A 12,777-nucleotide genomic window follows, 5' to 3' on the forward strand; every position below is an offset into this window, starting at 1 on the left:
TTTACAGGAAATCTTAGTCACCGCCATCAGATAGATGCAGCTGAATCTGGAACAAACAGAGGCAGGCAGAGACGGAAGAAGAGCAACGTAGGAAGATGTGACCAAGCAGAGGACTCTGCAGAGCAGCCAGGAAGCGTCTCTATTGTTTTCAGGGTCACCTCGCTTTTCCTTTTCAGAGAAACCAGCCACTGCTCCGTCCAGGGTCTGGAATAAACAACTCTCCTCGTCGAGGCGAACTTCATCTTGTGTGATTCCCTCACTCGTCTCACAGGGGCTGGCGGAGCGGAGCAGCTGAGTGGCTTAATAATGAAATGTACACACAAACACAGCTAAAATCTTCCGCCAGCTAAAAACAGGTTTGACCAGGCGAACACACACTCGTGTATAAAGTTTCAATATAAAATTTGACACAATAGCTGTGTTTGGCCTCTTCCTGGTTTGGGGCTGCAGACTGGCAGCGTTGCGTCTGGCCAGGTCTGCTGTATCATTGGATGAAGAGGAGCAACAGGAGGTGGGACGAAGCACACCTTAGTTACAAAGTTACACATTAACCTGCCCTTCTGGGAAACAGCAACAGAGCACACCTCGTCCAACCTTTGCTCAACATTTCATCATTTTCTCTTAGCGAAAGCAGAGCGAAAACGTAGTCGAGGCTGATGTGCGAACTGACAGACAGCAGGTTATCAGGTAAGCAATCGAATTAACAGCTGGCCCTCAGAGTCTTCAGTGGTTTGTATATATTTTATGTACAAATTGTGTGACTTCTTCACTCGGTTTTATCCACAGTGGAGGACAGGGTGAGTGAGGCAACGACAGGAGAATCTCGGCTCCCAAATATTGAGATAATGACATGATATTTTTGTTATAGCAATCATTTTGATGAAACTGTTCAGACATATTTGCTCTGCACTGCAGAGTAAAGGCACAGTATTACCTTTGAACATATTTTTCATATTCTTGTACATTTGTTTGCTGAGAGGGAAGATTAATATGTCATGGAATATGAATAAAAAAAAAATCACATTTACAGCAAAGACAGCATTGTATCTCAGATCTATTTCCGCTGTACTTGAACTTTGTTTGTTTGGTTCCTGTAGTATACTGATGCAAACGCTGCTCGCACTTCCCTCTGGCCTGATAGTTCATTACACGACTCACTGACACACTCACTGGACTTTAACACAAAAAGACGAGGCAAAACAACTCAGTGACATAACTTTCTTTTGCTTTAGCTGGGTCAGATAGCGTATGTACTCCCCACTTGCTTTCAAAACACTGTATAACAGTGTATTTTCTTTGGACTACGTCTGGTTATAGTCTCCACAGAGGAGGTGATGTTTTCAGTAGGGTTTGTTTGTCTGTTAGCAACATAACTCAGAAAGTTATGGATGGATTTTTTAAAATTTTCAGGAAACGTCCAAAACGGGACTAGGAAAAAGGGATTAGCTTTTTTGGAGAGTGATCTGGAGTAAATTGAGAGCGTGGGGTCTGCATTCTGCGAGTGCTTTTCTAGTTCAGTCTGTTACTGAAAACAATGTGGACTGAGTAGTGCAACAATTAATTGATGAAGTTTGTTGTTGCTAAAACTAAAGCAATAACTGAACTAGTTCATAAACAAGAAAGGATTAACTTTGTCATAAAACCTCTGACTTGCACAAATTGATCACGAAAGGTAAAATGAACTTAGGAGTCCAAAAGATCAGAGTTTGTTGTTAAGCACTGCAGAAGATTAACCACAGACATGGTGACTGTATTGTCTGCTCTACTTCATAGGTTACTGATTTTTTTGGGTGAGAAATGTTAGCTTGAAAAAAAGTATATGAAAGAAGCACTACATGTAATTTGTGTTTTTTTATTATTCAGTCTTCACTGCTGTATCTACACTGTATTTACAACACTCTGGCTTGTAGAATAAAGTTGCTCATTCATATGATAATGAAGTTATCAGACTCTGACAAATAAGCTCCTTCATTTCATTCTCCATATTCATTTTTGTTTTTATAATATAAAACAAGCTGCATCAGGGTGTAGTGACACTAGACCCACATGTTGGGCACCTGCTGTTTTCACCACAAACGGCTCAGCTCATCCATTGCTCGGCCCACACGCAAATCAACAGCATTCATTCAGTCAAGAGGGCAGGTGCTGAAACTCATTTTAACATGTCAAACATTATCGCTTGTGGTCACGATGAAGCCGCAGTATTGCTTCTTACCGAGTCTGGCTTGTGTCTCATTGTGCTGTTGTGGCTCCTTTGTTGACTCTGTCATTATACTGGGACTGAGTGACAAAAGCCAAACATGACTTCTGAGAGTGCTGCATTGAGGCTATAATGACCTCGCTGCAGTTAAACAACACCAGTACAATAACCAGTACCTGAGTTAAATAACCACACTCATAAGGCCTCAGCCGGATGTTTTTTTTTCCCCCTTTTTTACTTTAAAAAAGTGCTCATTTAGATCCTATGGATGTCATCCTTGAGAAACAATGGCAAGGCCTGACTCCTACACACATTTCAAAGTGAGACAAAAATACAGAACTTGGCAGCGGGATAAGAGAGAAAGAGGGAGGCTTGTTTCTCCATGGCTTGTTAGAGCGAGGGCCAACTAAAGGGCGTCCTGTGTGTGTGTGTGTGTGTGTGTGTGTGTGTGTGTGTGTGTGTGTGTGTGTGTGTGTGTGTGTGTGTTTTAAATCTGCTCAGCATGGATATTTGAGAGTAGTGCAGTCAGGGAGAGGCAAGGACTACATTTGTTTAGTGTTTACATATCAGTGAAAGCAAATACATTCAGAGAAGAGCGCTTATCAAAACGCACGCTCTTTGCTGCATAAGTTGACAGAAGTTTATCACAGAACGTCTTTGTCATGGCATGCGCCATAATCAAATCTGAAACCATAAAGTTGCATACAGTTAATTTATCCACTCAAAGGAGTGTGATCACACTCCAGGAGCTGAGCAGAGTTTTGATGTTTAATTCAGTTTAATGACAGCTTAATGAGTAACAATTCGTACCCTCTGGCCATCATTAGTGTCGATAAACTGATATGCGACTCACTATATATGGGGTGATGAAACAAAGTAGGATTACAAAAAAAAACTGACTTCCTACTTTGAGAATGGCATTCAGACACGGGCAGAGATGTAAATGCAGCCTGTTAACGCATGCATGTTCCCACACGAGCACAGAAGAAATAGCAGCTGAGCACAGTAAAACTCACAAACACTGCTACATCTGACACACATAAATTTCTGGCTCCCATAGCTCCCGGTCCTGCGCTGCTTGGTGTGTATATTTTGTTGGGCTTTGCCTGTGTGAGGACAGAACAGGAAGAGATAAAGACAGCCCTGTTGCTGTGTTTACAGCCAACACTGCTGAGGAGAATAGCTCGAGAAGATGAAGGGGGAGAGGCCTAATGGCAGGCGCTAAGCAGCCAGGCTCCTCTCGCTGTGAAAAATGACCTCCGAGCCAGAAGAGTCACCAAGATGTACAAAAACTGTGAGCATATCTAGGAAAACATTTCGAAGAAAGAAAAATCTCAGTAAATTAAATTCACATGACATTTTTAAAAGACATTTTTTTTTTGGGGGGGGGGGGCTTGCTAGCCTACATCTGAAAGTCACACAAATTTGATCATTTATGGCTGAAATTTCACTCCCATTGAGATATAATCCTCTCTGATTTTTAAAGAAATGTTAAACATCCCTACACAAACTCTCACATGAAGCAATCAAGCAGAACTTTCAAGATTTCATCAACAAGGAGTTTTCCAGGTGTGCTCCAGTTTCTACAAAATGCCTTATCATGGTCATCTTTGATATGTTCATATCTGATTTTGACATTACTGCTGTCCCACAGGGCAATATAATGAGTTTCTAGTAACATTGAGCTCATTGCTTAGATATTGTAGCACACTTTATGTGTGCATGCGTAAGAATAACTACAGTGCAGCACTTCTTTATAATTGTGGTTTGTTTCTATGAAAGGTGCATTGATACAATTAGCACAAATTTAACGTGGTGAACTAAATATAAAAACAAGAGTAAGAAATAACATGTTAGACAGCATTTCTGTAGCTTTAATATAAATAAAGGAAGCCATCTACTGGACACATGCATTCAAATATCTGTGAAATTTGCAAATATCACTTCACATAGTTCCTCTCTCCAGACAGCGGTACTGTGGATGCGCTGTTTGTGCCGTATTTGCATTTAGAGAAGGTGCCAGTTCACATGTAGTCAAATGAGTGTAGCATGGGATCTTGATTTCATGCATCACATGACAGTTCATGCAAACTAAGGTGACTTTTAATAAATATAACAGCTTGGTGTAAACTCAAACCTTATTCCCACAGCTTGTTAAAGGTTGAAGGAAACAGATTAACTAAATAAACAGTAATATTAGATTGATTTTAAACATTGAAAACAGGTCATTTGGTTGGGTTCTAACAAACAACCCTCCAGTGATTTCTTACAACCACTTTGTGTTGACAATGGATTCAGGGAGCTGCAGCTTACAAGATGACATGTAACAAGTATATATTTTATATCCGGCAAACACTTTGAAGACCCCCTCACCAGTAGTGGGAGTCTCGTATAGTGTTACGTGCCGAGGGCACGAGCACTCAGACACAAGACGGCCCCGGGGCCGTAACATATAGTTTTAGGAGAAGAGGTGATTGTCCTGCTTCCAGACATCTTTCAAATCAAAACAAATGCTGAAAAAGTTCAAACGTCTTGGTTTGAAACTCTATCCTGCTCATGTTTGATGGCATTTCCACCAGCACAGTGTTCATGTCAAACTATTTTGATGTTGTAATAGTGGCTGTCTGGATTTATCTATTTTTTTATTGTCCATTGAGAGTCAGCAGCTTCTTTATTTTAGAATACTTAGAGTGAAACGCATACAAATCTGTGATTTTGTCTGCTTCCTATCAGCTCAAACTCTGAAGGAAGGTCCTACAGCAAGTGGGAGTTCCTGTTTGCAACACAGTTTTCCTGTTTTGGACCATATCCTCCCGAGCCCCCAACAGCTCATGCTCAATTACGACTTCTCGTTTTAAAGGACCCAGGCTGCGTCTCCTTATGACGATGACACCCTCACTTTTCATAGACACTAAGTAAAATATTTAGGTCATTTGATTGTTCATGTTCTTTGTGTGTGCCTCGCTTATAAAATATGAATATGAATATCGAATGGCACAAAGAACTAGAAAGAATTCAAAGCCACATGGGGATTTTAGGGGTACAGCAGCTTACTGGTACTCTACTTAAAGAGTCTTTTTCTCCCTTTGCCTTTTGTAAGATGTCTTTGTGCGCAATTCTAAAATAAGAAAGTCACCCTGCTTTAACTTCCTATCTCTTTTCTACTTTCTCTAGAGCACCATGGAGCTGCAGTGAAAGGACGCTGGTTCACATTTCAACCGATGCAACACTGCCAGATCAAAGAGCACCAACCTTGCCACCTAGTGGAGCTCTGAGGGTCTGTGTTCCCTGGTCAACAGAAATCCTTCAGACAGCTACCTCCCTCATCTGGGGGGATGCGTGCCCTGCAACTCTTACTCCAGATCCCACTCAGCTTTTAAAGGTCTAAACAACACATATCCCGTCAAATATTGGCTGGAGGAGAAATCAAAACTGCCTGGGGATCCTCATCAAAGGAGCTGATTTTTCTTTTTTCTTTTTTGTCTTTTTGTGGAAATTACTGCCATAGCACATGCCTCCAAGCCAAACTTAATGGTAAAATCAAAATACAGGTCTCACTGAACACTCAACTGAGAGACACAGGAGAAGTCTCTTCCCTGAAAGAGACGGCACCAACAAAAGAAAAGTCAAATGGACCTATTAGCAAATGTGAGCACGACACCAGCAGCAGAAAGCAACGGTGAGACTTCAGCAATCTCTGCAAACTCATGTCAGTCTTTGGCCATGATGCTACATGTAAACGCTAGTGAACGTTTGTCTGTGTTTAGACACTTATTTGCACTGCTAGTTATTCTTTTGTTCATAAACTTACAGACTACGTTGTCTACTGAGGAGATTGTAGATGGTGTATGCACATTAAATTGTATTTCACTACCTGTAAACTGAGAAACTCTTATGAAAAGACAGGAGACACTGGAACCCAAACAGAAAATTGGGAACTCCTCTTTGAAGTCTGTGGAGCTCATACTTCTGATTTTTGCTTTCTTCTGTTTTTTTTTTTTCACTTTGCAATGTGGTTGACTGTTCTCTTTTGCAGGCACTTCGGTGAGCCCCACTGTCAAAAATCCAAACCACAACTGGGAGTTTTTAGTGGCTGTTCTGGTCACGGCCATCTCTTTCTCCATTCTCACCGCCATTCTAGCCAAATGTCAGGTGATCCGACGTTACTTGGCAAGCTACAGACACACACGGCTGAGGGATACAGACACTGTTAGCCAATGTGACCAGTCAGGTTTGTATTATTCACACACTATTTGGGTGAAATTGAACAAATGATAAGCTTTTGCTGTGTAAATGAGTTTGCTCTTAGTTGAGAACCGACGGTAAACCAATGAGCAGTCACTGCAAACACATCTCTGGGGCCATTAAACGGGAACGTCTTTTCATCTTTGTTTCATCTGGTTGGTCCCACGACGCCTCCAGAAGGTTAGACAGTGATCTCTGGCATCCCAGAGCCACTTTTCTAATGCCAGCTGTCAGCGATGCTGCACAGCTCAACCAACACTTCAAGAAATACTGCTTCATTTGTGAAAACCTTATTTAGCAGCAACGCTGATGTCAATTTCCTGAGCTAAATGCTACATTCCATATTACTTTCCTGAAACTACCATGTGGCTGTCACAACCTTAAACAACATTCCAAAAACTCTAACTCTGTTTATGTGAGTTTTAGGTAGTGATAAAGCTGATGGGGCCTCCTAACATATCATAACTATATCTAATATACCAAGTCCCGAGAAAGCACAAAGAAGATGTCAGGCTCGATTTCTCCCCACCAGTTTACCAGCTCCTACTTCCTCAGGTTACTAAAGATCAATATGTTGAGAAACACGGAAGAAAGGAGCCTGAAATCATTGCATAAACAAAAATATACAGATTGCAGTGTACCATGTAGTTCAGGCAGATTTACTTTATCACCTGCGGCACGGTGTGACGAGGAATTCATAAACTTGGACACACTAACTTTGACATAAATGTATAACTGTACATTATCTATGTGCACAGTCTGTGCTGCATGAGATAAATAAGTGACAACAACCAATAACTGAACCCTTGTTCTAGTAGCATTTGTGTACAGCGAAAGTCCGGTGTTGATACCAAAGAAAGATGTGGATGTGATCCAACATTTTACTTCCTTGGAAAATTGCACACTATTGTGTTGGTGCAGTGGAAGTGTCCTTTTGATCATCACGTTGTTTCCTGATGTATTTCTGTCAGTTCGTAGTAACTGGAGCTTGTAGCATCAAACGCATTGTATTGTGTAGTGGGGCGGTGGTCATGAAAGTTTTCACTCTGCGTCAGGTTTATCACAGGTTATTTCTGGTCACATCTGCCATCTGGAAAACCCTCTATGACGAAAGCACACAGATTTTAAAATGTGTTCAATTATACTGACGTAAATGTCCATCTTTTGTCTCAAAGAGCCACATTTGTACAGTTTATAGCCGCATTTGAAAAAAAAGAGGAAAAATTAAAAAAAAAAAAAAAAAAAAAAAAAAAAAGTTCACCTTCTAGTTTGGCTCAGTTTGAGCTACAGTGGTGTTTTGATTATGTTTCCAAAGGAAAAGAAAAGAAAACAAAACAAAACAAAGCAAAAAAAAAAAACATTTTGAACAGTATGTGTTGAACAAATGTAACAAAAAACATGCTGGATTATCGAGCGGCCATCGTCGTCAATTCAAACTAACCAAAATCCATTATTCATATATTTCATTCAATCGATATATCGAACGGTGAAATGTGAGAAAGGCAGGATCCATGTGATACCTAATATTATCCAACATCACATCTGGGCTACTGTTAAAGAGACAAACACAAACTGGAAATTCAGAGCCACCTATTACCTAAATAAGTATGTTTGAGGGAAGATAAGGATAAATAAAGGATAAATACAGTTTTAATCCATTGTGAGCATCCTTCATGATCTGCTGGAAGAAGGCAATGTTTCTAAAGCTCAGAGAATCCCGTGGTCCATGCTGCGATCACACTTCTGTCAAACGTTAATGAAATCCAACAGCTTATCTGAAAACAGACCATTCCATTCTGACTTGGTCAGATTCAGATGATTCATGTTGCTTTCAATTAGCTCCAAGCTGACAACTGTGAGTACACAACTAAAGTCCATGAGATCACGGAAACAGGGATCAATAATAATATGAGAACGTAACAATACGTCATGCTGCCCCAAATTTCTCAAAGTATTAAATGAAACACCGAACAACATAAACCAGGAAGTTACAAACATCAACAACAATTATAACATGGACTCAAAAACATAATTTATTTTGACAAGACAAGAAACAGAAGACAAGGAGAACCAAGTGAGATGTTATCCCTCTGCAAAATGTTTGTGCTCTTCTTCAGAGGAGCTCTTTCAGATTAACTCGTTTGTGATCAGTAAACCCTTACCTAAAAAAAAACAAAAAAAGAACTTACCTCAAAGCAAAAGGTCGAGAAAACTCAAATCCACATTGCAAATGACCTATGATGGGGCAGATGCAGGTTGCACATCAGCCAGATGGATTTGTCAGATGGCAGCGTTTACAAATATGTCAGGTCTTTTTAAATGCTGGCGCTTCTGATGACTCGATCAGTCAAAATGACAGACTGGACTCACCTTGCAGTGATTGTTGCATGTGTCTCCAGGCCATGAGGTGGAGTTTGTTATGCAGGGGGGACGTGGAATGGGCCCCGACTGTCTCCCTGCGGTGGGAGAGGAAGACGATGATGGCTTCATTGAGGACAACTACATCCCAGCCAGTGACAGAGCGAGAGCCGAGAAAGAGGCAGAGGCCATAGATGTGGACACAGAGGAGGAAATGGACGACATCGAATTCTCCATCACTTAAGAGTATTCAAAGCCTAAAATGTTGTTGCCTGAGCCACCAAATCCACTCCAATCTTTGTCTTTTGTGTATTTTAACCCAAATTTGTTTTCAGTATAAGTGGTCATTTTATATATAAAAAAAAAAAAAAGAAAAAGCAAAGTGTCAAGAAGATCTGCCTTCATTTTAAGAAAGCATGAAATGCTTAAAATCAGTCTGCATGATTATGGAAGCTGTTTCTGATGTGAGGTCTGATAACTCATCAATGTGCACTAATAATAAAAATTAAGCATATTCTCAGTATTTTATCAACAGCCATGTGCCAAAGGAGAGCACCCGAATAGAAATGTTGTATCTTGTTTATAGTAACTTTATTTACAATTTCATGATGATGCCGATGATGATGATGATGATGATGATGATGATGATGATGATGATGATGATGATGATGGTACTAGAATTTAATTCAGCTTTTTCAGATACAATTCTCAATATGTGATGCTTGATTTAAGCACTGTACCCTTTATTAGAAATAACTGTATGTAAGCTTTTACCTCCAACCTCATTCTGAAAATGTACATGAACTTTTCTATTTTAAATTGTTACTGTGATTTGTTTTAGAGTTTTGTTGTTTTGCAAGTGGCGCTTTGTGAAAATCCTGAGACATTTTTTTTCTAATCTTGGATTTGAATAAACCCTCATACTGTGTATAATTGTGATCTTGCTCCCTTAAGGACAGTTGAGAACATTTTGAATAATTTCCCTTCTGAAAAGATTGTTTTCAGTTCAACTTCTACTTTGAGATAAAAGGTCATCTATTATTTTCAATCCCTCTTTGATCATAATGCGATCATCATAATTTAATCAGCGACTGCAAGCTGCTCGCTCCCCTGAGGGGGCAAAGCAACCACAAATCAGCACAAATCCATCACTGTGTGTCACAACTGACATAAAGTACCTTTGAGAAAAGTTGCTTTTAAGCACCAAGCATCCATCGAAGTCGCCAATCCATCACAGGCCCAACACATATCAGTGTATGGGAAATTCAGAGCCATTTATCATTCACTTCAGTTCATGTCTGTGTGGGAGGATTCCACCAGAGTACTGCTGGACAACCCATGCATGCACAGGGAGAACATGCAAGCCTGCCCTATGAAATTCCGGGAGAAACTAGACATTGTGGCAATGAGACATAAGAGTTAACCACTACACCACAAAATAACTGTATCTCTGATTTGTGGGCCCAGTGCAGAATCTTTGGAAAGGCTTCACGCCTTCAATGTTTCACTGCCTTTTTGCTCATTATATTTGGATTTTTTTTTCAAACACATAAGTATGCATTTTTAAGGAGTGGCAAACATCTTTATAAAGGATCAAATGATCGTTAAAATGTGATGTTTCAAATTAGGTTTCTTTCAAAACATTCTCAGGTTTCATGATTTGTTATGTATCACCTTATATAACAATATCAGCTTCATGCTATTATTCGGACAACAATAGCGTTCATAATGTCTCCCAGTTATAAGTGTCAATCAGGGGAGCCTAATTTTCACCTGCCCATCGGCAAACGTCAATATGAATCAGATATCTTTGCGTCCTCTCAGTTTTTTTAGCTGAAGTCATTGGTTGAGTGACTGATTTGTTTATTTGATAGCGCTGGTCTCGCCAGAGGTTTTATGGCAAGTGTATGAGAAAGAAGTAGCAATTCTTTACAAACAAAACAGCTTTACCAAAGGGCCTGCTGAGTAGAGGCAGGGCCTCCACCCTGGAAAGACCACCAGTTCATCACAGGGAGACCGATACACACGATCACATGCAATCACAGATTCGCTAAGAGCAGGAGTACCTGAGGAAAATCCTCCACATCATTAGAAAACGCTAACCTGAACAGGTTGAAAATCCAAACTCCACATACGAAGGCCTCCAAGCACAGACTGGAAATCAGGATCCTCTCACTGTGAGGAGAGAATGCCAAAATATTACAACACTGTGCTGCCAATGTTAGATCAACATCCATCCGTACTGTTTTACAATCATATTTACAACCATGGGCAATGGTAAGAGCAGTCCACTAAACACAACTTTACACTTTTGAACAGTGGAAGGAAATCAGAACAGTCAGAGATAAACCAAATGTGCACAGCAGGAACATGCAAACTCAACACAGCCCAGACTCTTCCAAACTGAAACTGAGGCACACAGCACAGTGGAAGTTAGCTCAACCAAAGTGGTTTTCATCTCCCAGAAGGTTCTTTGACAGTCCCAGAGGAGCCTCACCCCTCAGCATTTATCTGTTGGAGGCTGCTTAAATATTTTTACAACTGTCAACAGAAGGCATTACACTCTCCTTCAGGTATGCACATTAAATCAACATGAAATATGCAAAATGTATTGCAATTTGCAATATACGAGAATAATATGTAATAATCGTAATATGGTTTGCAATGAATATAAACCCTATCTTTGTTCTTTGAGAGTATTTTCTTTCCAAAAACAGTGCTCTTCCTGTTACCATTAATTTATCTAAACTGTGAATGGACGCTTTTTTCTATTTCATACATCTGCAGTTTGAATCAGCAGTACTTTATAAATGATTGACGATTTCATTTTTGGTCATTCTTCATTTGCCTTCTAATTTCTGTCCCTGTGACACTAGGTAATGAGTAATTAGGTTGTGAATAAAAAAACCCAAACAATGTAATGAGGTAACCAAACAAATTTTGAAATTAATTGCTATTAATTACACTTTCTTTCATATTCAATATTCTGTTATTTTCAAGTTGCAGTGCAGGAATGCAGAGAGCATTCAGACATTTCAATCTTTTGGTGTAATGTACATCGAGTGCATGGTAGCAAAACAACATAACAGATAGGATATATCGTATCTCATATAAGAAATTTCTTGATTCTTCCATATTGACAAATTGTGCTTTAGTATTGCTATTAGTTTGAGTGGTCACCACGAGGGTGGCTTCACTGTAAAGTTTTTGTTAAAGAAACAGGCCAAAGAGGATCTGCAGAGCTTCTCAGAGTCAATTGTTTTGGTGAATTGTTGTTAGATGAGCAAAGCATAAAAGAGACTAAAAACAAAGCAACAACAACCTCAAACCAACTGTACAGCGTAATTTCATGCATCATTGATTGTGCTTCCATGATTTATTGTAATCTATCATAAGCTATTAAACTGTTTAGCTGCTTTATAAGGACAAACAAGAAAATCCACATTTATACCAGTATGTTCATTTGATAAAACGAGAGTAATAAATTAGCCCAGCAGGATGTTTCAATGTAGACTTGCAGAAAGAGAGGTAGGACAGAGCAGCTACATGAGAATGTAGGGCGATTCATCTCTACCAGTACTTTTAATTAATTACCTACCACTTTTGGCTGTTATTTTTAGCATGTGTGGCCGTGAATGTGAATTAATTCCTTACATCACCTACTTCTGATGGCTGAAGTCATCGTGAAATTGTTCACAAAACTGCAAAAACGGTGAAATGGGAAAAGCAGAAATCACATAGAGGAGAAGTGTCACTCTGCGTGCCTGTGGAGGTCAAGCGCCTGGAAGGGGAATGGTTTCACCACCGTTTGGTTTCAGTTGTTCTTGTGCACCATTGGACACAGTCTTGGAGACACGACACTCACCTTTCGCTTTAAACTTTGTGAGGCTGAAATAAACAACGGTAATTAAGTGTGACGCCGCGTGTGGAGCTCAGGCCCGGAGCGCCTCTGGTCCCGGGAGACGGCGCGCCTG

The 12,777-nt window shown here is 40.0% G+C and overlaps 2 protein-coding genes across 2 annotated transcripts in view; both read left to right on the forward strand.

Annotated features, from left to right (window-relative positions):
* Positions 1-554: 554 nt before the first annotated feature.
* Positions 555-9,731, forward strand: c23h1orf210 (chromosome 23 C1orf210 homolog). Its single transcript, XM_030082382.1, has 4 exons — positions 555-687; positions 5,375-5,879; positions 6,237-6,431; positions 8,845-9,731. The coding sequence occupies exons 2-4, from the start codon at positions 5,831-5,833 to the stop codon at positions 9,045-9,047; spliced, it is 447 nt and encodes a 148-aa protein (XP_029938242.1). The 5' UTR covers positions 555-687; positions 5,375-5,830; the 3' UTR covers positions 9,048-9,731.
* Positions 9,732-11,519: 1,788 nt separating this feature from the next.
* Positions 11,520-12,777, forward strand: part of ap1m3 (adaptor related protein complex 1 subunit mu 3) — a 44,137-nt gene continuing 42,879 nt past the window's right edge. The window contains exon 1 of the mRNA XM_030083554.1: positions 11,520-11,530. The gene's annotated coding sequence lies outside the window, so the exon portion shown is untranslated. The remainder of the gene's footprint in view (positions 11,531-12,777) is intronic.

The sequence above is a fragment of the Salarias fasciatus genome, chromosome 23, assembly GCF_902148845.1.
Source record: "Salarias fasciatus chromosome 23, fSalaFa1.1, whole genome shotgun sequence".
NCBI classification, from domain to species: Eukaryota; Metazoa; Chordata; class Actinopteri; order Blenniiformes; family Blenniidae; genus Salarias; species Salarias fasciatus.